The 25,499-nt window shown below is 33.7% G+C and overlaps 5 protein-coding genes across 9 annotated transcripts; 2 read left to right on the top strand and 3 right to left on the bottom strand.

The window, feature by feature from the left end:
• Nucleotides 1–386: 386 nt before the first annotated feature.
• LOC140812697 (FHA domain-containing protein DDL) lies at nt 387–4,172 on the bottom strand. Its single transcript, XM_073171041.1, has 10 exons — nt 3,671–4,172; nt 3,300–3,328; nt 2,727–2,793; nt 2,478–2,535; nt 1,501–1,593; nt 1,279–1,393; nt 1,161–1,208; nt 1,025–1,070; nt 873–943; nt 387–801 (listed from the first exon to the last, which is right to left on the bottom strand). The coding sequence occupies exons 1-10, from the start codon at nt 4,010–4,012 to the stop codon at nt 765–767; spliced, it is 906 nt and encodes a 301-aa protein (XP_073027142.1). The 5' UTR covers nt 4,013–4,172; the 3' UTR covers nt 387–764.
• Nucleotides 4,173–5,531: 1,359 nt separating this feature from the next.
• On the top strand, nt 5,532–11,900 carry LOC140812134 (uncharacterized). 5 transcript variants are annotated; one of them, XM_073170342.1, is made up of 16 exons: nt 5,535–5,795; nt 5,891–6,031; nt 6,458–6,549; nt 7,244–7,340; nt 7,869–7,912; nt 8,093–8,181; nt 8,706–8,797; nt 8,871–9,014; nt 9,565–9,712; nt 9,859–9,935; nt 10,302–10,373; nt 10,555–10,602; nt 10,716–10,825; nt 10,930–11,077; nt 11,172–11,382; nt 11,581–11,900. In XM_073170342.1, exons 1-16 carry the CDS (start codon nt 5,685–5,687, stop codon nt 11,628–11,630), a joined length of 1,674 nt encoding a protein of 557 aa, XP_073026443.1. In that variant the 5' UTR covers nt 5,535–5,684; the 3' UTR covers nt 11,631–11,900. The 5 variants fall into 5 exon arrangements, with proteins under 5 accessions (XP_073026445.1, XP_073026444.1, XP_073026443.1 ...); XM_073170341.1 differs by having other exon boundaries at nt 5,536–5,795; nt 10,698–10,825; XM_073170343.1 differs by lacking the exon at nt 11,581–11,900 and having other exon boundaries at nt 5,533–5,795; nt 10,698–10,825; nt 11,151–11,359.
• A 3,166-nt stretch (nt 11,901–15,066) lies between these two features.
• On the top strand, nt 15,067–16,191 carry LOC140812508 (uncharacterized). Its single transcript, XM_073170786.1, has 3 exons — nt 15,067–15,552; nt 15,661–15,723; nt 15,858–16,191. The coding sequence occupies exons 1-3, from the start codon at nt 15,166–15,168 to the stop codon at nt 15,954–15,956; spliced, it is 549 nt and encodes a 182-aa protein (XP_073026887.1). The 5' UTR covers nt 15,067–15,165; the 3' UTR covers nt 15,957–16,191.
• Nucleotides 16,192–19,554: 3,363 nt separating this feature from the next.
• Nucleotides 19,555–24,018, bottom strand: LOC140812993 (electron transfer flavoprotein subunit alpha, mitochondrial). The gene is made up of 8 exons (XM_073171390.1): nt 23,824–24,018; nt 23,006–23,188; nt 21,558–21,769; nt 21,297–21,460; nt 20,942–21,103; nt 20,718–20,770; nt 20,200–20,340; nt 19,555–19,911 (listed from the first exon to the last, which is right to left on the bottom strand). Exons 1-8 carry the CDS (start codon nt 23,896–23,898, stop codon nt 19,834–19,836), a joined length of 1,068 nt encoding a protein of 355 aa, XP_073027491.1. The 5' UTR covers nt 23,899–24,018; the 3' UTR covers nt 19,555–19,833.
• Nucleotides 24,019–24,443: 425 nt separating this feature from the next.
• Nucleotides 24,444–25,359, bottom strand: LOC140812255 (early nodulin-like protein 9). The gene is made up of 2 exons (XM_073170484.1): nt 25,060–25,359; nt 24,444–24,978 (listed from the first exon to the last, which is right to left on the bottom strand). The coding sequence occupies exons 1-2, from the start codon at nt 25,244–25,246 to the stop codon at nt 24,572–24,574; spliced, it is 594 nt and encodes a 197-aa protein (XP_073026585.1). The 5' UTR covers nt 25,247–25,359; the 3' UTR covers nt 24,444–24,571.
• Between the last annotated feature and the right edge of the window lie 140 nt (nt 25,360–25,499).

Here is a 25,499-nt window from a genome sequence, read left to right as displayed (position 1 = left end):
TTAGGACATAATTTCTTTTAGTTAGATTTTATAAATAAAAAGTTATATTTGTACTTACATCGGAATTTAAACTGAATTTCCCATGCTACTAAACAAATTTTACTCGCTTTAGCTTTAATAATGATTCAGAAAAATAAAACCTCGGCTCTTGAATTTATCAAACTGATAAATTAATATTGACAAGGACTAATTTTCTATAAAACGAAATTCAAAAGACCTTAACATAAATTACACAAAAATAATAAATTGAATTATTCATACATAACAGAAAAACTTAAAATTTTACGATATTCGCACAAATCCAATTGTAATGTTTCGAAACTAAACTAAATACAGCTTCGATGTTATGATTGTCATTTTGATTTCGATTTCACGGTTAGCATTGAAACCATAATGGGACTCTTCCATTTTCTAGCAAATTTAATAATCATTTTTTAAAAATTTATTTATATAATGAAAAGACCAGAAAGGGCAAAAACAAGAAAAGAGGTAGCATAAAGAATTGTATCCTATTTTGTACTAGAAAAGCAATCGTTAAATAGAAAGCAACTCCTTAGCTTAAAGTAGAGTAATTTTCACAAAATTTACAAACGTACGAAGATAAATCATAATTTTGTTCAGAGCTCAACAGAGACCAGCTTTGGAAATACAAGTCATACACGCAGTATTAGGCTTCAGCATGTCATATCGAATTGGCGACTTCTGCTACAATGTAATATTGTTCCATGCTTTCCAATATATTAAAAGGGGGGTGTGAAGCATCATCAGGCCGAGTTCTCGTGTAGTAGAACATATTCACGGCTACAAAACCGAACATTGAGTAAACAGTCAGGGAAAATCACAATAGCGATATTATATAAAATGTTGCTTACCTGCTGTTCCCAAACTTCAGAGTATCTTTCTCGATCAGTTCATAGTATCGTTGAGGTTCTATTTGATTATCCTGCAACCGATGTCTTGAGTGAATTAACTGAGCAATTTGCAAGAAGAAAATATTTGAGGGTTATTGGGATGAATCGCTCACGTTAATGAAGGTTCCATTTGTACTCCCAAGATCCATTACATAAGGCCTGCGTCATTTACACCAACACATCGAAAGTTACTAGAAGATTTGAAAAGGCTGTCAAAGAAATCAAGCGGAAAATCCATAATACCGCTACCTGACTTTCTTAGACATGGTACCATCTGGGTTCTCCTGCTCCACTTGCCTGCAAAAATATGAAATACTTTACTGGTGCAATAAGATTGTAGGAAAATAACAAGTTGAATATGTTATACCGATACTGAAGAACAGCATGTTGCTTGCTGCAGGATGGATGGTCGGTAGGGATATCTGCAACCCTCCTCTCTCTACCAAAAAGATAACAGCTTTGCCGATGAACATAAAGGGGTTCTGCACATCAAAAGTCGAGGATGGTATGAACTAAAGCACATTAATCTGGAGTTGAAAGGAACAAAATAAATGCGTATAGGTAAATCACATGCCCAACAAATATTTACCATTAAGTACTTCACCACCCTTGAATACATACAATCGCCACCTGATGTCAGGTTTTCGAGCATCTGGTGCCTCATTGAACAGCAGCGTTATACCTGACAAGATACTAATGTGCGTTAGACTAGTAATAACATATGAGTGGCGAGATTTACCATGGACAAGATCGGACATGCGCACTTACATCATTAATTTATGGGACAGAGTAAGGAGATATTATACAACAGGGATGGCAATTCCATCTAAAACAATCTTTTCTATTTTATCACATAGTAGCTAATCTTTTACAATTTCTAGGCCGGAATAAAAAAAATGAACTCGAAGAACTCCAAACTTTCATCCTCATTTGATCACCGACGTCAAGATATCACACGCTGGAGAAAAGCTGCATGAGAAGCAGCTCATATGCCAGCTTTAAAAGAAATTTAGTGGCTTATACACAGATAAACAGCAGCAGTGGTGCACAGGTCAATGTTTAATTTAAAAAAGCAAGAAAAGAGGATAACAACCATTCAATCGACTTCGTTCATCTTATGCTCACTTCTGCACCAACCAAACCTATACTATCAAATGAAGCAGACAATTCGATAAACAAGTTCACCAGAAAAGAAGATGCAGCAACTTCTAAAATTCTCTACTTGAGAGTTAATTTTAATTTTGTACCTAGCTTGTCTGTGATAAGTATAAGAGAAAAGGAGACATAAGATTAACAAAATACAAAAAAGAAAGCTGCTTTTTCAACAACTTTTGCAGCTTTGACGAAAAGCAAAACAGATATATTCCATTATAGATGGTTAACCCATGTGACTAAAGATCTTTAGAAGATACCAAACATTTGAAGAGCAAAGTGAAACCAATATACACAAACTCAAGCATGATGAAGATCATCAATTTTTCGCAATTTCTCAATAGGTTCACAATCTTTCCTACCTTGACATGATCAGAAGTGGAACACAAGTTTGGAAAGGCAATCAATAATTACCTCTGTATCGATTAGTTTCTGCGGCAAGCTTTCCAGACAGCTCAAACGAAGGCTTTTGCTGCAAGTGATTCAACTCAAAACGGTAATAAATTTATACACAAAATCAATGATGGTAAAATTTTCATAAACTAAAAATGTAGGAGAATCATATTCAGCTCAATGATTAAGCAAAAGTAAGAAAGAAAGAACAGATAAAATGTGGCTTAGGGGCGGGGTGATTGAAAGAACTGTGCTAAATGGAAAAGATACTTTTTCTTTGGCTTCCAATGTATCTTCAGCAGCCTTCATTTTCGCTAATGAATCATTGTCACTGTTCCTGCTTGAGCAAGAAATAACAGTGTAAAAGAATATAAAAGCTAAAGTCATACAGCAGCTTACTAAACACTAGAAAAACAAATTCCCTGGAATCCAACCTCTTCCTTAAAAAATGAGATAACAAAAGAACTAAAAAGAATAAAATTGTAAAAAGTACCGGCTTTGATAATTGCAATGTCTATCCAAGCCAAATTTCACAAAAAAACAGAAACCAGAATTAAGAGATAACAGCATAGTTTCAAAAATCTTAAGCTGTACTTTATTAGCACAATGATGACTTCAAAATTCTAACGCAAATATCATAATTAAAACAAAAATGACATTTCTTGATGCATGAACGTTGGTCATCACAGGAGACAACCAATGTGAACCTAAATGCACATATTAACTTGCATTCCTCAAAAGCAACTGATGTACTTGTTATCAAAATAATGGAAAAATTGATGCCATCTACAAGATGCATCTTGAGATGCAAAATCAAAGTAAGATTTTAAAGAGGTGGCTCACCTCTGTTCAGAATTTCTTGGGTATGCCCTCTGCAGAAATATAAAAAATGATCAGATGACATCCTTCCCATTATGTCAAGAACAATACAACTAACATTTATTTTAAGCCTTTCAGAGGTTATAATTTGTAGAGAATGTTAAAAAAGGCAAATAAAATCTAAATGTGACAGTGAGGTTAAAATATCAGCATCGGAGCTAAAGAGAATGATACAGAAACTATGCACAGATAAATAATTTGACTGGAAAAGATTCCAGATACTACCAAACTGTGCACCCTGCTGCTTTTCAAATCAAGAAAAAAATTATTTTATCAAAATAAATATCTAATTCGAGAAATGAAATTGGGCATAGTTAGTAAATATCATCAGATACCTCATCACGTGCTCTATCATCTGTAGCTGAAGGCGATCTTGACCTGTGCCGACCCTTACGGCGATTATCAGTTGGTGAACCTGAGCGTCCGCGTCTCGATTTAGAAGAACCATTGTCAATTGCATCCCTTCCTAGCCTTTTATCTGATCTATGGATTGGCAATGCCCTGTCATAATCCCTTTCCTTGTGTGTGGCCCTGTCATAATCCCTTTCCTTGTGTGTGGCCCTGTCGCCGTTTCTACCGTGGTTTTTGTCATCTTCCTTTTCACCCCTTTTTTCAGCATCTCGTTCAACTTTACCTCTCTTCAACCTTTTGCTCCGTGGTGAAGGAGAGCGAGCCATTGGAGATTTTGATCTGCCACTTACTGCGGATTTGGCTAAATTTGACAAAACTACCTGCTCCGTGACGAAGGCTTTTCTTTAATGGGGGGGGGGGGACGAGTAGTAGACCTCGAAGGGGCGGGTTTTGGGGACGTAGTAGGGAAATTTAGGGCACTGGATTTTACTGTGATTTATTTAAAAAAAAAGATGGATAAGTAAGTTTATATAAATGTTTTTATGTATTAATTTTTAAATTCATTAAACACATGATTAAATTTTCAGAGAACCCTAAACCTTTCTTTTTCTTCCCTTCCGTCGCCCGGCAGATAGTGCCCAGACATTCCTTCCCTCGAGGCGACGTAAATTCAATCGAAATAATGGCTAACCAAAATCTGATAATTTTCACATTTATTTCAATTTATGGTTTTTGCATGTGTCTCGATTTATGGCTTCTACGTAGTGTACGTCGTGTTGAAAAAGCTTCTATCAATCTATTTGACACAAGCTTGATCGACCCAAATGTGGGTCGACCTAATGGAAACAAGCTTGGTCGACCAATATTTTTTGGTCAAGCGTGGGTCGACCACGCTCGAGTCTTGGGTCGACCAAAAAAATTTGGGTCGACCCAATTTATAGTGACTTGAAGAGCTTTTGGTGAGGTTGTGAATAGGAAATATAATATTAATAATAAAATAGGTTTTTTGTGAGATAATTTCATGACTTTTTATCTGTGAGACGGGTCAATCTTACCAATATTTACAATAAAAAGTAATACTCTTTGCAAAAAAAATAATAATTTTCATCGATGACTCAAATAAGAAATATGTCTCACAAAATACGACCCGTGAAACCGTCTCACACAAATTGTTATCATAATAATAATAATAATAATAATAATAATAATAATAATAAATATTTTGATATCTTCCGAGCTAGTTACTACGATAAGTTACTATAAATTTTATATGATAGTATAGATATAGATAATCAAGAGCAAATTGATTAATACAGCTTGTGAATGAAGTTTAATTCACGGCTATTTTATTTATGGCAAAAACTTGTGTGAGACGGTTTTATGAGTCATATTTGTGAGACAGGTCTCTTATTTGGGTCACCCATGAAAAAGTATTACTTTTTATGCTAAGAGTATTATTTTTTATTGTGAATATGGGTAGGGTTGACCGATCTCACATATTATGATCCGTGAGACGGTCTCAAATGAGACTCACTCTTTATTTAATGTGTTTATTTGGGGATAATTCTAAATTTATGGTTTAAAATAAATTTAGGAACATAATATGTTATTAAAAAAAATTAGAAATATTAGTGATACATTATTATTCTTTTATGAGTGCTTTTTAATTAATTTATATTTAATCATGTTTAAAGGAGTCTGTTACTTTTTAACAGACTAGTGATTATTTTTATTTGTCTAATAAAAGTAGATTATTTTTAGGAATATAAAATTTGAATTTGTAGTTGCTTGATTAATTTCAGCAATATAATTTGGACAAATAACATTTTTATTTATTTCAGTTTCTCTTTATGCACGAAAAAAAAAGACAAAAACGAGGAGGTAGAAGAACGGCTCTCAGTGAGTAAGCACTTGAAAATTGGTAGCTTTTAAGTAGAATAATGGATGGATAGACACGGAGAAACGGCAATTCTCTGAGAGACATATCGGAATCTGACGATGGAAAAGAGAGATAGGGAATGGGAATTTCATCTTCGATCACTATCGTCCAGTGCCAGAGATTCCAACTACGCCACCGACCCGGCTTCCGATCCTTCAATCCTCAATTCAGTTGAGTCCCCTTCCTTTTTGGATGAATAGGTATATACGGTTGCCTAAGTGTACGTTTTTCTGTGGATTGATTCAAGTTTGTTTGAATTGCGTAGATCAAAAGGCTATATGAACTTTGTAAAAGTGAGAATTCAGAAGAGCTAATTGCTAGGGTTTACCCGCACCTGAACAGAATTTTTCAACGCTCCGTTGCGTCGATTTCCAAGACTCAAACCTCCAACGGCCTTCTTTTGCTGGTACTTTATTTTTCTTGTTGTTTTCGTTCGTTGTATTTTATCATTCCGTCAAAATTTGAGCACTTCTTTTATAAATATTGCTGATATCAACTGGATAATCTAAATAGTGAGTTTTCCGGAAATATTTGTGGAATAGTGCGATTTTTATTTTATTAAAAAAACATATGGAACCGAGAAATAAACTACTTAAGAGAGGCTACCGTTCACTCCATCATCCAGTAGAGAAACAAATGAGATCCAAATTATTAACAAAGCACAATGTTATGTCATCGGACTTTTAAAATTTTAGAAAATTGCTATCTGTTTTGAAATCATTCTTTTGTTGTGAAAATAAGTACTGCTGTTGTACCCATTTGATGGCGTATCTGATCCATTTTAATCCGAATAATTTACTCATACTCTAGGCTGTCATCCTTTGCCTTTCAGGTCATTCTTCAATTTTTCCTTGATTTTGGGGATGTCATTTTACACGATGCTGATCCTAGTCTTAGAACATTTTTCCGCTCATGTTTGAGCCGGTAAGGAGAAATTCATATTCTTTTCTTGGCAAAATAAATATAAAAAATATGGGATATTGCTCGTGCATCTGTCGTATATTCATACTATATGAGAGCTGTGCGCTATATTGAATGGATGTCTAGTGCGAAAAAGTTGACAGAGATTGGCAAAGTTAATTTTGTAAACATGAGATTAACTAAATTCGACCTTCTGGTTTCCTAATCCTCATTTTATCTGCTGGAGATTTGGGTTGCATTTAGATTTACCTAGAATTAGTCTTGGATGTCCCCATTGTTATGTCCAATGAATATGTGTTGGTTGTTCATGCTTGGATTCATAATAAATTAGATTACCCAAACTTTTTTGTCATTGGAATCATTATTTAATTTCTTGTATCTATGATCGTATGCAGCAGCAGTTTGAACTGACTACAATCTTTTCTTTACTTTTGAAATTACCAAGCAACTGAAACTGGTGAATTTCAAAATATTCTAAAATCACAATGTGCTTCTACATTCTTTCTTGGTTTTAGTTTATTCACTTTTTCTGGTGTATAGGAATCATAGTTAATGCCAACTCAATTATATTTATTTTTCCACAATCCATTTGTTAATGTCATGTTATTTACTTAAATAATATCTTATCCAGTTCAATGGGCTTGGATCTATAAATTTGATAGTCGTCACACATGCCCATTTTGTATTATTCTTGTAGTGAATTTGCAGACCCTGATGTTGCTGAGAAAACTCTTGAATTTTTGAACTCAAACAAAGGAAAGTTTCTAAGATCCTTTCCTACGTTACTTCCACAGGTATATGCTTTGAGATAAATTGTTGTAGATACTATTCATGCATATGGTTGAGATAAATTATTACCGATTGCGGATAAAATGGTGTTGATCATGTGTAATAGATGTCTGTGAGTCATATGATTAAATTCTCTCAAGAAAGAATGGTTCCAAGAGATAGAAAATAGAATATCTTCACTTCCATTCCTCTTACAGGTTTGGGCTAATCCCCACATTTATTCTCCGACATGCATTTTGTCTCTCTAATCTCTAGATATTTCGAGTTTCCCTAGTTTGGTCCAGTCCACTACCACCCCTTAGCCCAAACCTGTAACAGAATGAGATTCAAGATTTACATTAGCAACGAAGTGATAACTAACTGAAAGAATCGTAAGTGTAGTATATCTTTTTGTGTTTAAAAGTGAATGACTTTCAAGATTTGTGTAAGCAACAATGATAGAATAGTAATTCACTAATTAAAGCACTACTTTTCTCTTTTTATGTCTCACAGCATGGTATAGTCAAGTATTAATGTATTTTGTTAACTTGCAGTTTTTCCCATTAATGCTGAAGTTGATTGCATGGAATGGAGAGAAGTAAGTTTCCTCCTACCACATTCTTCTTTGCTATCCACTAAAATTCAAGGTGGTGAGTGATAATTATTGATGAAACGTCACCCAAGTAAATGTGTTTTCTGCCACCACTGTCCACTGGGCTTGTCTCTTGCATGTAGTCAATTGGTCTTTCGGCTCTGAATCTTTTTCTTTGTCATGCAGATTAGAAAATTTATTCATAAGAGTTTTTGGTGGATTCATCTCTCCTGGATCATTCATTCCCCTTTTCCCATCACTTGTTGACTTACCTAGTGAGTTCATTTTTCTTGATTTTGTGACAACTATGATCTCTGGCTTGCATTCATTAGCATTGTGGAGAGGGTTTATCTCATGTAGTACCTGCGGTGCATCGGTGTTCAGAATATGGCTTTCGAAGTCTCTATATGAGTTGACCTTATAGAAGCTATTGTTTGGGCCTTTTAATTTAGTTTTGGAAGTTATTGTTCCTTATTAAGCTTTAAAATGAAGTGTTTTTATACTTGGGAAGTGCTAAGCTTCAGTTTCATTGGGTAGTTATCTACATAATTTATGTTTGTGGGTTCTTTTATGTTTTTTAAGGTCAGTTGGTGAAGAAAAAGTAGAATTAAATCATTTTCTTTATTCTTCAGTCTTTTGCCTTACGTTATTAGGTATCTGTTAGATACAGGATCTTATTTGCGCTCACCCTGTCTAGTATGCGGGAACAGAACTACATTGTTTCGACTGAAAATCTGTTTTGTGTAAATTTCTTGCTCATAATTTTACACAGTAACATCTTTCTTTATGTCTTGACTAGTACTGGTTGTGGCACTGGAAAAGGTTGAAAGAAGTTCTGGGTCACTTGTTGGAAGCAGCATAGCTTCAATTCAGAAAAGTGCTGCACCGGAGGTCTGGACAGAACTTCTTGAAAATATACCAGTTATTTTTCTGCTTGATGATAATAACCATTGTTTGTATACAGATGTTGCTCGCTCTCATGGATGAAGCATATACAGGATCAACCATTGGAGTTGGCGGTGCAGATTCTGAATCTGAAGATAGCACTACTATGACTGTTGACCCTATCTTTCTTGATCTCCTCAAGGATGAGAATGATGGCCTTTCTGTATGGTACTTTCTGTGTAATTTGTTGGATAACCAAAGTATTTGGTCTATCACAATTAGGCCGTGGACTGTTGTAGCTTTTCCACTGGTTTGTTACTTCAGTTTTGGTTGGCCATATCTAATAACTACCTTTATCATTCCACGATTGTGCTACAGCAAGTTAGAGCCAATGTTTTGGCCTACTGATGTTTCACACACCTTTTATTCAATTTTATTTTTTGTAAGAGTATGTGATTGTTGGTTCGTTTGCGCAAGTGGTCTCCCGTTTTCCTAATTTGCCAAGCAATTTGATTTATTTTTCACCATTAAAATAATTATTATCCTGTTCTAGATGAAGGATCAATTGAGCTACTAGTTTCTAGAAATTTTGCTTATTGGTATTTTAAGCTACATGGACTTTTATACTATTTTGTTTGTAATGTTATCGGTATTGCTTAAAATTATTAGGGAATATTTGTATATTTATATATTCTTTTATTCTACGATTGAGTCTTTCTTTTGTTAAAATTTACCTGGGTACCTAATGTTTCTTTGTCATTTTGATGTTTCAGGAGCGACATTGGACCTCTCCTACCATGGCTGCTATTTTGCAGGCTGTAATTAATACCCCCCAGTCTGATAGATTGAAAGCAGCACTTAAAATAGCCCCACGGCTTCTTGATTCGTATTTTGCTTCAGCTGTTTATGATGCCAATGATTGTAGGTTAACTCCTCCGTGTATTCTGTATTGGCTTTTACTTGAAATGAGATTTCAATAGCTACGAATAATCTGCAGAACTCCGTATGTATGGCAATAAGTTATTCCGCCAGATTACTTTATTGATTCTGATTTATATCTGTGCCAGCTTTAATCTGTGCTTTGATTCCTCTGCTAATGGCTAGATACTCGTCACTATTTCCTGACAAAGTGTTCTCATATGAGGTGAGAAAGTTTCAAATGATCTATTCTTTTTGTGTGTATGCGTGATGCAAACTTTTACTGGGAGCTTGTATTAATGCGTAAACAATTATACTTCACAAAACACCATCGTGACTTCTAGTAATTCAAATCACTCATTCACAACATATTGGCCCAATGCATTGTTATCCGGCAGAGGGTTTCTAATTATGTACCAGTGATGTTGAAAATGCCCTTTGATTCCCAAAAAAAAATTAATAATAATAATTTTCTCTTGCCTACACATATTCGCATATACACAGTTGTCTAGTATAACTTATTCTTCTACCTGGGCTCAGGGAGATTTTACTTAGCAATATATTATATGAAGCCACTCGTGTACACCTGCAGGTTCAGAGGAGGCTTGTAGAATTCATGCTTGCTGCCTTTCACCGTTCTCCTCATTTCATTGCACTTCTGAAGGTATCTTTAGAGTGGATCTTGCTTTAAATTATCTGAAGGTGGCATATGCATATATTTTTCTTATAACAATGTTGTACTTCTATGGCAACTCAAAATAAGAAAGTTGTCTGATGATACAAGGCTACGTACATATGCTCTAATGCTCTATGAATGAGACATAATAATTGGATTTTTATTGCAGAAACCAATTGTGAACAGGCTTGGAGAAGCTTATGACAACCCTGCGAAGGTCAGTTCAAACTGCGCTTGCACCTAGTTTCTCTAAATTAATGGTGATAACTCAATGGTCAATGAACGATATTCTGTTTTATGAATCTTGTGTAGACTGAGTTGGCTCTACAGCTTTGTTGGGCTATTGGCGAGCATGGAGGAGGAGGTGGAGCTCACAAAGATGAAGCTCGCGAACTTTTTGAGAGCTTGGAATTACTCCTATATGAAAACCTTTCTTCAAGGTACCTTATGTTTTCCAAGGTACTTCCCATCAATTGTCATTTTCCATTTACACGCTGATGATTTTCTCGTCCTTCGTTTTTTTCTGTTTTTGGTGTGTGAAAAGTCGTCTGGGATTTGGTGAAGCTTCCCACAGTTCTGGTTTTAAAAAATCTTCTCAGTCGAGGCTCCTCTGTTTTGTGGTGACCGCAATAGCGAAACTTGCAACTTTTCAACGCGAATTACTTCCAAGGGCTCGTGTGTCATTGGCAAAGGTCAGAATAGTTTTATTCCACACATACACGAAGACTTAAATAACATCCAAAAGACAGTTAACCTCTGGCTTAGACTTTTGTGTGAAATTTGCAGGTTGCTCGCTCACGAATTTCTGATGCAATGGTGTGGAAACGCGCACAAGATTGTTTGAGTTTGATGAATGAACCTGCTGTGTGTATGTCTATTTTGGGACCTGTTCACCCTTCAAGTGAAGTCAAGCAGTATTCAGGTATCGTCAACTGGGACGAAGGCAGCACAAAAATGATTGCTCATATTCCGTTTTATATTTTAGGTGGCCAAGAAGGTACATATTTCCATGCAAAATCTCATATTTTGATTTGAATCTGAACCGATGCTTGTGTTGATCTCATTTCTTCTTTTTCTTTTTGGTGAGATCATCTGCTCTTTTCTCCCCACATGCACTCCCCCCACCCCACCCCCCGTCCCACAGTACTCGCAACTTGTCAGATCTTCAATTATGAATTCTTTTTCCTTGTTGCAGGTCCTCCTTTCCATGATTTTTCTTTTGGAGAAATTATTCCAAGAAAGTAGGCATCATTTCTAGTTTCGTCAAGGTAAAAACCTGAAAGCTAATATGCATGCCAGAAAGAAGTGTTTTTGTCCTAGGCAGGTGTGATGTGGAAATTTTGTTATTAAAGTATGGGACAAGTCTACTGTTTTCAACTTTAAAAATCATGCTGTCTCGACAAATTATTCTTTGAAGCCACCACCATCTACTAGGTTTCCGTGGTGTAGTTTCCATTTCCCTACCCCACCAATGGATCTAAAATATTACTTTATCGAATAATTTTTTTCAATTCACTTTCTGTTTTTAACTTGTTTTCTAGTACAATCGAGTCATTTTCTTTATTTCCAGAAATACTTTACGATAAGTTGTATGGGACATGTGGGCCAAAATTGAGTTGATGTAGCACAAAAATAGTATCAAATATTTATTTAAAAAAATTACAATGATCTCAAGTACTTGACTTTATGCAGCTTGGTGGCCTTATTTAATACTTTTGTATACATTTGGTTGATGAAAATTATTTGCGCAAGTTAACTCGACCTAACAACGACCTTTAAGAGAGAAAAAATCACTGTCATTCGAAGATAGCGGAGTCTCATTTCCTTTACTAACTAACAAAGAAAGGCCATTTCGAAAGACTACAAGTTTTCAGTATTTGTAGAATGTTTTTTTAAATAAAGATATTGGTAGAATTTTAGTTACAATAATAATTAGTAAGGATTTCAAGCACTCAAAGTGCGCGCAGCGCATGGCTGGGAATGTGCACGTCGCGAGACAATCTACCCAAGCCACACGTGTGTAAATGACGTCATCCAATTCACGTCTCTTTGATATATTTCTTTATTTATTTATAAAAGATTAGCACGTTAGACTAATTGTTTTAATACTACAAATCACACCAAAATTTAATGTAAAAATTTCATTTACTTCATTTATGCTAATTATTTATTTGACAACTTATTAAAAAAAAGTGAAAACTGTTTACAAAAGTAGATAATATATTTTAATAATTATTTAAATAAAAAAATTATATAATTATCTCGAATAACTTGAAGAAGAAAAAAAGCCTAGATCCCACATGAAACACGGATCAATAAAAATAAAAGATAATTACAAATTTCACACTAAACAGTATTAAATATAAAAAAAATGATCATATATACATGTAATGCGTACATACACAATCACTAATATATATAAAGAAATATATAAATTGTTGACTCTTTCACGCCGTGCCACAATTTACTAATATCACTTTCTTTCTCTGTGTTCACGAAATTATTCCGTCATAAAAATAATAATTAAAAAGTAGTGTAGTCGTTCGTTTAAAATAATAAAGTAAAATTGCCGGCTATATAGTTTAATCTTAAAATATATGATACATTTATAATAATTAAATTATACTGGTCCGATTCCAACACATTATAAAAAAAACTAAACGATACATCTAGAATAATTATAATAATCCAATTCCAACATCTTTAAAACTAAATGCATGCATCTGACATATTCGTCAAACATATTTCTTTTATACACAATATATATTGAAAGAAATATGTATATATATTTGTTAGATATGGCAACCAATCAAAATGGTTTGCAATTTTGGCAAAAAATTGTGTGAGACGGTCTCACATGTCGTATTTTGTGATACAGATATCTTATATGGATCATCCATGAATTTTTTTTATTTTTTATGCTAAGAGTATTACTTATCGGAAAGGTTGACCCGTTTCACGGATAAAGATTTGGGAGACCATCTCACAAGAGACCTACTCTATAATTTTTAATGAAAAAGGGATAGATTAAGTTCTTATAGGTGTATCAAATTCGAAATTCAAAAAAATTAGTTTGAAGAGAGGAAGATTTTTTTTTACTAAACAAAATATAAAATCAATATATGTGTCTTCAAATAAATTTTAATTTGAATCATGTGCAAGTCTTGTGGTGTTAATTTCAGAAACTCCAGGATATTCTTAAATATTAATAAGTCAAAATTATTTATATATTTTAAAACCGAGAATTATTATTATCATTATTATTATTATTATTATTATTATTATTATTATTATTATTATTATTATTATCGACGGCTGCACTGAGTCAGATGCAACAGGTATTTTGTCGAAGTGGCTCATATTTTAAATCGTAATTAAAAAAAATCTAAATAATTTTCTAAAACTAATTTCAAATAATTATAATATTTGAAATTTTACAAATCAAATGGTTAAAATTGTTAATTAATGCACGAGGTAGACCCAATTAATCATCATAATCGGCATCATATTTAATTTGTTGCAACAATGTTGTCGGTATACGTCGTGTTCAATTGTCCTTTGGCTTCGAGAGTTCGCAGGGGAAATGGAAATAAGCACAACATCATAACACGAGGGTCGGCCGGTGAAATTTCCTGATTTTGCATCTATTTCTATGCTCTCCCCTAATTGTAGGGTAACTTATTTGTCCTCTCATATATAGATTTAAAATTCTTATATAAAAAATCATTTTATGTTATAATTAGTACCATATATATTGGCCGCCAGGTATCATAAAGTCCGTATGTAATTTGTACATTTTTTGTAATGTTATCAGTCAATTCAGAGTTTTAATACACTCACTAACTTGCATTTTTTTTTGTTCTTTTATACATTAACGACTGACATGATGACGTCAGATGTTGTCGACATGTTAGTCATCACATCAGCACTCTTATAATGAGAAATGAATTAAATTACAAAACAAAAATGTTCAAATTAATAGACTAAAATCGTGAATTTACTGTATGTGCAGTGCACCATATACATTGTAAATTGTAATTACATTAATCGAATTAATGTGTGTGTGCGTGAATGCCGATGTAATTAAGGTTATATATATCAATTAGATTATGAAAATTTTCTATTAAATTTGCCTTATTTGAATATATGAAACTATTTATTATTATATATTTGAATATATGAAACCAGGAACCACTGTCCTAATTGTAACCCAATGTATAATCTTCAATATTGTATATGTAGAATTATCCGATCGATAAAGGGGACAATTATTATGGGAAATGTTTATGTCAAATGTCAATTTCTTCAAAACCTTACAGACTAGTTCGAGAGGGAAAGGGAAGATAGAAAACAAGATTTGGCAAATCTCTGCCAATAATATTCTAATCTCACACCACAAAATGCCGGACCCCATCACAACAAACGTACATTAATATATATATTAATATATATATATATATATATATATATATATTAATTAAAATAAGTATCTGATGTTTCATAAAAACATTTAATATAAAATTTAAAAGTGGAATAAACCAAATACATTTTTACTATTTTATATCAAAAAAACTCAGTTGCAGTTGGTCAAAATTATACCTACCTCAACCTCCATTAATCAAGATTCCCATCTCTCATATAATAAATATTACGTATACTCCACTATATATACATATGTATTTTTTTTTTTTTTTTTGCAATGTGAGGGCTTAATTCTCCAAAACTGGATTAAGACACTCAATACCTAACTTCATCATCTTCAATTAATTAATGAAGAAACATGAAGAAGATTTCTTCTGATGAAAGAATGGCGGATTCCGGTGAAGAGAGCAGCAGCTGGACTTTCTACATACAAGGGTTCATGTGTGATGATGATAAAAACAGCACCTTGTCTTCAGATTACGAAACCCCTTCTCTTCTTTCTGATGCTGCTTCGTCCGCTGTCAAAAAGTCGGCAGATGATGTTCACCGGGCAGACACGAAATTAGGGTTTCCTGATGGAACCAGAGGTAATAGTACTGATAACGATAATAACAATAATATGGGCAGGAATACGAGTATCATCTGCAAGCAAAATAGTTTCAAGAAACAGAAAGCGAAAGTGCCTGCAGCTATGATGGATTATGATCTAGAGGACACCGCAAGTTCTCCTGCAAACAGTCCCAAGGTAATTAAATTAGCTTCCCAACAAAAGATATATTATAACTATTTCTTAGTTTAATTTCTTGATTTTATGTAATATTTTTGCTTCTTGCATGCTTCTGTTCTTCCACAGATTTCTTATATGAATGAGTTCATGAATCATAAAGAAAAAGGAAAGACTGATGTTTCAGTGCAGGTATCGCCCTTCAAAAAGAAAACTAATATATAATTCATGATCGATCGTCGTCCCACTAGATTATATTTCGGGTTCCTTGGATTTAGCTCATCACTCGCATGACCATTAATTATCTTTCTTTTTTTGTTGAACAGGGGAAAAGAATGAATTTTGGCAAGGGCGGAGCATTGAGCGATCATCATGTTGAAAAGGAGAGTAACTTCACGGACTTGAAGAAGAGGACATATATGTGATTATTGATTTATTTTTTCATTTACGTTCATGAATCAGAAATTTATAAATCACCAATATCAAAGAATAAAAATCACTTGTTTTTATATATATATACATATATAAACATACACATTGTATTTCAAGAAAAGGGTCAAGTGCCTAATTAAAGTGAGTTCGTAGCATTGTGAGTGACATTCAACTTTACTTGATTCGATCTTAATTTGTTTGATTTGGATATATAGTGTGTTTTGCCTATATATCTTTGAACTATTATTCTTTTGGAGTACTTCTTATTTTCTCACGCTGATTAGCATTTTAATCGACGGATATGATACAAATATTTAATCGAACGCTCTTTGATGAAAGGTGAATTAAGAAGGGCAATTGAATGTTTTACGTGGGATGAAAGTTATTTTTTCTATAGATAATTGTACAAATTTTGATTTATTTATTTATTTTTATCTGAAGAGGATTATAAATACAACACATACTTTTGGCCTCTATGTTAGTATAACACATATATGTGTTGTGTTGTGCATATAATTAATTTACGGGTAAACTAGAGAAAAACATGCAATTCAGGTTTCACTTTAGGATTTACTTCCTATGACATAAAATTTTAGTTTGAACTCTTCAATTTTAACAAAATGATAAAAAATATCTTTGATTTTATAAATGCACCAGAAATATTATCAGAAATGAGGTAAAATAATTTCAAATACTAAAAAATGCAATTCATGAGATGGAGATTTTTTTTCTCAAAAAATTATAAATCCGAACGTTAAATATTTACAAAACTTATTCAAATACTTTGAAATATGTACAAGGAAAGCTAGCCAAGGTTAGACATCAGGAGCATAAAGGAACATATCAGAATGCTAAGATAAACTTATGATTCAAAGAAAAAAAGGTTCCTATAAATATTCTCAGATTTCTCTAAATTCTTCGCAGATTTTAGTGGGAGATGAACCACTCAACCACCACAATATGACATACCATTAACTAGTGATAGACCAATTAAAAGATGTTTTCAGCTACAACTGGCAAAGCAATTCACAAGTTTTAAGTTCGGATTTAAATCCACGGAAAATGAAGGCATCATTCAACCTCTTCATTTTTCTTTCAAAATAAAATTTATAATACTTTCGATTATATGTGTTGTAATTCTAGCTACGATAAATAGCTAAACAAGTTTCTACTCTACATGATATTACTGTGTAATATTATGAATAAAAAAATCAAGATTTACTGCTCATCTCTTGAATTATTTTCAAAATTAAACTTTTTTACTATATACCCTGAGATATAAAGATGATATAGGATTGTGCTAAGTGCTGTTGAAACGATTTACGTCAAGAACCATGTATTGCAACTGTGTGGTTATACTATGAGGAGTAGTCTGTAAAACCCGGTGGATACAACCTTATGGCATTCTGGTCAAGGATGTAAAATGTTCTAATTATTATACGGAAGTGTATATATATATTGTTTTTGGGCTGGAAGCCTTGTGTATCATATGTTTTTGGACATACTCGATATATATAGCAACGCTACTGAACAAAAAATGTGCTCAAGTATGGTTTAGAAACTTTTTAAATAAAGTAAGAGCTTAAAGCCAAAGAAATTAAATCTAAACGAAAATAAAGTTTGAAGATTTATTTGAAGTTTGTCCTTAATTTATCATATATGAAAGAAAGTATTTGACCATTAGTGCTCCAACAGTAATGTTGACATTCAAATTATATATAGTTTTGGTGGCTGACTTTTTAAAATATAGGCTTTTTATATATTCGATTTTGATGACAAATATTGTACTTTAACTTCATCTATAAGCAGATTTAAGAGACCTAACGCTTTGACATATACCATGATAATTTGTATGTCAGGCGGATTATAATAAACCAGATGTAGCAGCAATTATTGAACTCCCTACGGCCTAGACCGCATACGAGCCCTCCACTTTTTTCGGGATATTATTATAATATTTTTATATTGAATCTGGGATAAGATTGTTACGACGTTGTATTCGAGATTTTATTTCAATTTTAAGATTTTAGTAACAAATAATAAATCATCAGCAGAGATGATAATATTTGTTATTTGGAAATGATCATTCAAGTTTACATCATATTTCTAGCAAAAAATGACCATATGTTTTTTTCTTTAACTACTATACAGAGACGCGATGACCGATGAGAATGCAGTGTTATCATATAATCATATATAAAAAATCTTGTGAGACAGTTTTACGAGTCAATTTTATAAGACAGATATTCTATTTGGGTCACCTATGAAAAAATATTATTTCTATTTCAAAAATATTATTTTTTATTATAAATATGAGCATGTTGACTCGTCTCACGATTAAAAATCCGTAAAACTGTCTCACAAGATATCTACTCATGATCATATATATAAGATTTAAATATGTCATTAAGACTAAAATCTTAAATCTTGATTAGGTAGGAACATAAGCTTATAAAATAAGCTAAAATTAAGTAATAAACTAAAAAACTAATGAGTGAGTCTCATGTGAGACCGTCTCACGGATCATAATATGTTAGACCGTCTCACGGATCATAATATGTGAGACGGGTCAACAATAATCATATTCACAATAAAAAGTAATACTCTTAGCATAAAAAATAATACTTTTTCATGGATGACCCAAATAAGAGATCCGTCTCACACAAGTTTTTGCCAAAATTAATAACCTTTAGTTGGGCAAAGTTTGAAATTGAAACCTCACAAATAATTGAGCAAAATTTTGGGCGAGTATAGCAACATCCACATACATTCTTGTTCGGTTCTCGTAGATGTTTCAATCTTTTTCAACATATATGTATATGTATGTACGTATGAGAATAACTCATAAATAAGACGAATTTTCAATCAAGAAATTACTGAAAAATTAGTCATAATATTATGATTTTTCAATTATGGTAGGATATCATACACCAAATCATTTATCTCGTCAATCCTAATTATGCTCAAAATAGTTTGTCCTGCTTTATATATATATATATATATATATATATATATATATATATATATATATATATATTAAATTGAGGATGAAACCAAGTGACATCTTGGTTCATGCATCCTGCAAATATACCGGAAATAAATAGTACGTAGAAATAGATAGATAGATAGGTTGGTATTGGTCGGAGATTTAAACTTGACAATTTTCCATGTTTAATCAATTATTGAGTTAGACAACAATTATTGAGATCTTCTCAGGCCAACTGGCGACTATAATCACAACATATTGCGACAGACGAGGTAAAAAATGCAAGCAGTCCATATCATAAAATGCACTTTTAATGCGAGGTTCAAATCCAAGAAACTCGTATATTTAATGGGACAACATTTGTAATATATATTTTACTCATAATTTGGAAGACTAGTGCTCGCGCAGCAATATAAAATTGCAGGTTTACTGTGTTTTGTTAGCATAAAGATTAAAGAGAATTAAGTACCCGACAACCAATAGAACCTTTCACAGTGTCCTCAAGCAATGTTTAAACAAACTAACAAGTGACATTTGCATGCAAAATTTCATATGAATCAGCAATATACAAATCATTGGAACAGCTCATCCTTATATACGTGCGCTGTCTCAGAAAAATTCGATAAATTTTAGAAAACTCCAGCATCTCAGGATGGCAGTTGTGTATTTATTAAACATTAAAGTCTATACCAAGAAATTGTAGTGAACTTTTATTTATCCGCAGTTAAAATTCAAGAAATCCCATTTTCTGTAGTAGCCGACATAGACTATTATAAGTTATAACATCTGTTAAAAAAATACGATCAATGATTCAACCATAACCTTTTCCAGAAGAAATGTGATGAAGTTTTCTACAGTTGCAGAACCTAGAGGGCGCCCTTCGTCTACTTTTTCTCAGGAATTTTCTCTAACAATTGTGGTATGACTTCGAAAAGATCACCGACCAGTCCATAATCAGCAACCTGGTAGAAATGCAAGCAAAAAAGCATATGATTATCATAGTTTTTCAACTGCCCACAGTAACTTGGTGATGCATTCGGTTTATGATATATCTCATCTTATCCTCGCCAGAGGAATAAAATGAATCACCTCATGGACCTTTAAATTTAACTATCCATGTAAACTTCTATAATAAGTTTGAATCAAGAAGAGTAAATTATAAGCCAAGAAGAAGTTGCACAATTGGCAACTAAATGTAACAGTTTCAAAATTTCAATATATATATAAGAGAGTGATGGATCAACAAGGACCTGGAAAATCGGTGCATCTGCATCTTTATTTACAGCAACAATGACCTTAGAATCTCTGATGCCTGCCAAGTGTTGAATAGCTCCAGAAACACCAAAAGCCATGTATAATTCAGGAGCGACAATTTTCCCAGTCTGACCTATCTGGTAGAATAACACGGCCTTATCAGCATAGGCATACATGCAAACTGGGCAAAAACGAGAACCATCTGAGTTGTATAATCATCATTAGCACTTTATATCGTTTGAGATGCAAGTTTTAGCTACAAACTCACAAAACATGATGCGAGTCATTTACAACAATGTTATGCATCAAACTGCGATGTATAACATATCTCGAAAAATATATCGACAGCTAATTGTAATAGCATCTAAACACAACAGTAAAAAGTATAAAAAAATTAAACTGTATTAGCAACAAATGGATTGTTATTGAAAGAGCCAAGAGCATCAAATAAGAACAAAAGTGATGTTGAGGCGATTTTTGCTGTTCAGAAACCCAGATTAGTTTTGTTCCTTACCTGTAGTTCATTTGGAACAAATCCGGCATCAACAGCAGCACGTGTGGCGCCGACTATGAAAAATAAGATCACAATTTTCTCATTGAGATAATATATAAAGAATGAAATAATAAAGTACTTCAGAGTCAAAGATATAATCCACCAGAAAATAAAATTTTAGCACATGCTGGTAAACCGTGCAGGAGTGCAGTGCCCTATAATTCTATAGGATTTCTGTGAAAAACCTGCAGCACCAAGTTTCTCCGCAAGCTTTTCAATCATTTTGAAATTCTCGGCACTTTTTAGAGCTCGTCCTCCGGTGACCACGACACGTGCATTTCCTAGATCTGGGCGTTCAGAATCTTGATGTGAGAGGTTTATGTATTTTGATTTGCCGATTGCATCATCTGAAAAAAAAAAAGAACAATCATTTTCTCTTCTATAGAAATTATGAGTACTTACAATGCCTATTCACAATCTCAATTCATTAGGCTAGACCAAAATCTCCACTTACATAGTCGAGTATCAGAACGAGTTAGAGAACAAAGGAAACCTAGCCACTCTAATCCTTCAATGTGTGCAATATACGTTGGCACAAACCTTCGTCTAAGGCAGAGAGATCAACCTTCTCAAGTGATGCAGCATCAGAATCTGAACGAGTCAACGTTGGTCCCAGTGGGAAAGACGTAGATCTAATTGTCAACATGCAAGGGTTGGTGCCAGTATAACGAACAGTACTCAGAGCATTACCAGCATATATTGGCCTGCCATACAAAAAAGTGGTTAATCAGAAATCAATAAATCTTTTTTTCCCATAAGAAAACGAAATTACTGCTGGTGAAAATCAACTGTTTCAATCACCTGACAAAGAGATGAGATCCATGAATCTCCGTGACATCAGTGATTGGAGAAATGTCCAGCAGAGCAGATGCACGAGGGAGTATATTCTTCCCAAAAGAACTTGATCCAGCAATTATATGTGAGTAGCTGCCTTTTTGCTGCACTATACGTACTAGTTGAGCCCATGGTTCTGCCAGAGGATAGGTAAACTTGTCTGAATCAGCAATAAGAACCTGTATCACAAGCATCTGGCAAACTTCAGAATCCAACAACAGAAACTGGAAAGTGTAGTAATGTCATATACTGCTAAGCGATTTCTAGAGTATCAACTTTTTCCCGAGTTTTCGCTCATTGGGTTCCAATTTCAAATAGCACGAGGCATTGGATTGATGAATCCATTATATAAATCAATTGCACCTGATTGCATAACAATGAATTTTTTGGATTTCAAATTCCTTCACTACCATTTTTAACTTATATTCTAGTCATTCAAATGGATTTGGAAATCTTCCCACTTTGATATCAGTTAAATTCCACTCTGAATCCTTTCTTCAAATCCAAATCCACCAAGTCAAACACAACCTAAAAGTACACTTGGATTCTTTAGGTCTAGTGACCAACTATTTCTCTGCCGACAAAGTATGCTGCTAAAGATCACTTGACAAGTATAAGTTGCGGTGATTCCATTTTCTAGCAAACAAAGGGACTGCATTTTCTCATACATGATTACCTATCATGTGAAAGAAAGACACTTTCACAGTTCTCAGCTGTATTTCTAAGAGAGGTTTACATACCATGGGAGCACAAATAATAAACTTCATTATTTCCCACCAAACATGTCGATAGCAGCTATTCAAAGCCATTTGATCATACCAAAAGGCTAGCTAATTAAATTTGATGATGAGACAGTTTAATATTTATTTGGCGAAAAGATAAACATTTCTGCTGTCATCCCCGGATCATCCCACCCTTTTAACCATCATTAAAAACCCTCAAAGTGTGCTCAAAGCTCAAGGAGCAGCAACATGCAGCCTTTGCACTTCAAGACATGCCAAAGCACATCCCTTTAGTGAAGTGTGTAGTTTGGGCACAAGCAAGTCTCACCTAGAAGGCCCAAGGCGCGATTTAACTGAGCATTGAATGAAATCCAATGTCATAATCGTTCATAGCGCTTGTACTAGAAAGATTACTTATTTATTACTTTGGCATGCTAATGTACATGAAATGCAATTTTTTTTTCCATACATCCAATTTAAAATATTACCACTTGGCACAATTCAGTTTGATAAGGCATGTGCCTAGAGACTATATTCCATTCACAGGTACGCCTTTAATATCTGCATATTTATCATTTGATTTATCTAACTTCAATTGTACAAAAGATAAAATCACTTGAATTGAAAAGTTATCCGCAACAGATATACAGAACTATAGAAAGATAATAAATAAAAAATTGGATAAAAAAATACCTTAGAAATGGAAGGATGCATTGAAGCAGCATGAGCGGCTGCTTCTTGCAAGGAAGGACCAGAACCAGCAAGCAGTAAAGATACTGAGTTGTCATCACCCAAAGATTTAGCAGCCTCCACAGCACTCATCGATGAAGCTTTTATTGAGCCTCCATCATGTTCAGCTAAAACCAGTGTGCTGAGCTATATGCAGTCAACAAAATAAGATCCACAAAACGTTATCTCAAGAGAAAATTTTCAATTGTGAAAGAGAGTAATGCATTCAGAAACTACATTACCGGAAATTAAAGAGGCGGCATTTCTTAAACATGGCATTGAATAGAAGCGCAAATTATTCAATTAAAACATACCTTCAAGCTCCAAAATATTGATCATCAATTAATCAAGAAACTAAATTGTCATGGCATTACTTAGCGGTGGCTGGCATATTAAGTTCAACAAGAGCTAATTCAAATACTTGTCCCACGCCCTGTCAGCTTAAACCTAAACCAATATATTTCACCTTCCAAATCTACGAATTCAAATACTTGTCCCACGCCCTGTCAGCTTAAACCTAAACCAATATATTTCACCTTCCAAATCTACGAATTCAAATACTTGTCCCACGCCCTGTCAGCTTAAACCTAAACCAATATATTTCACCTTCCAAATCTAAAAAAATCCAATCTTTTCCTCGGCATGCCTTCAGTATACAGAATACTTAGCTACTCAAAAGCACAAGAAATATTTTTCCGAATAGTGCTCGCTTCGTTTTCGCTTTCAATTGTCGTTCATGAACCGTATTAAGCCGCTATGAACAAGACAACAAGATGACTTACAGATCGATAGCAGGGAGACACACGACTAGAAAACGAACGATTTCGAATCGCTCCGAACACGGTCTTGATTGCCATTGGTTTTTTCAACTATATTTTTTATTTTATTATTATGGGATTACTGTTCAGTTGTGAATGTTTTCCTCCAAGAAGACGGAGGAACGAACGACGAACCAAAGCTGCTTAGAACGTTTATTTATTTATTTTTGAGATTTGTAATTTAATTAATCGAAGTATATTTATTTTTTCTTTTTTTTAATTCTTATTATTAAATTTCAATTTCAATCATAAGACAAAGACATGACGGTAATATACAATATTTTAAGAAAAAATTAAAGTGGCTAAACAAAAAAAGACAAAAACTTTTATGAAACGGGCTCAACTCACGGTCGTATTTTGTGAAACGAATTCTTATTTGGATCGTCAATGAAAAATATTACTTTTTATACTAAAATAAAAAATTGTGATACTTAGTGTCTAAAACAAATAAACCGTGAACGGCATATGAACCCGACAAAAATACGACTAAAAAATCACATAGATAACCATTAAAATCACAAATTATTCTTTAATGTTGTAAATACATAATACACAAACATATCAAATGTTCTATACAAACTCTCGCTAGAGTCATTCTTGTTACTGGATCATATGATAATAATAACAAATCTTTCCACAAAATCTACATAAAACAATCTCAAAAAAAAGAAAAGAAAAAGAAACCTTTTCAACTCCAACATATGAATTCACATTAAATAGCCAGAACAAGTGACGAACCAAGAAGCGCAAATCCAATGGTTCCAACGACACCATGAACAATTGAAGAAGCACCATTATTAGGAGGAGAAGCTTCCTGCGAGGGAGCTGCAGTCGGGTTTGTGTCCTCATCGGAAGGCGGGGAAGGGGATTCTTCGCCAGAAGGTGCCGGAGACGGAGGAGAACGATTGCTTCTATCTGCCATGACAACTACTACCAACTTCTCATTTTTGCGGCAATTATCATCCACTCCACTGATGAAATAATGTGGCCCTGATTGATCCAGCTTGATCACGGTGTGCCCATCGTTGTGTTTCGCAATAGGAGACGCATTATTACAGTTTGTATAATCGTCTTTGTTAACTTGCAGAACAGAATCTTGATCAGCAGCATACACAAACACTGCAAGAAAGCAATCTCATTAATGTCATTGAAATATATTTTTTCAATCTAAACATCTCTATACAAAGATATTGTACTTACATAAGGAATCTCCGATTTGAAATCGATTTCTTTCGGCCCATTGATTGTACTCGGAAGAATTAGGATCAGCAGGAGCTGCCCAAGTACCTTTGGAGCCACCAACCTTAAATTCAAATGCGTAATTTTTCTTAATCAGCAATAAAACATTGAAAATCCCCAAGAAATAGATGACATTAAATCGAGCCATTGTTGAATAGTGCACCCAATAGGCCAAGAACTAACCAATGGCAATATAATTTGTACTTAAAAAAATGTTTGATTTTGTTGAAGGTAATTAATGAAGTGAAGATGAGAGCAAGAAAGCCAGGTATTTGTAGGTGTGGTTGCAAAAGTGGTGGGAATGCAGCTTTTGGTGCCTTTTGTTATTCTTAACTTCCACTGACAACAAATTACTACGTATTATACTTTGCTTCATCATTATCAAGAATTTTCATGTCTTC

This window comes from Primulina eburnea, chromosome 14 (genome assembly GCF_022965805.1).
Source record: "Primulina eburnea isolate SZY01 chromosome 14, ASM2296580v1, whole genome shotgun sequence".
NCBI classification, from domain to species: Eukaryota; Viridiplantae; Streptophyta; class Magnoliopsida; order Lamiales; family Gesneriaceae; genus Primulina; species Primulina eburnea.
This window is presented reverse-complemented; position numbering and strand designations above follow the sequence as displayed.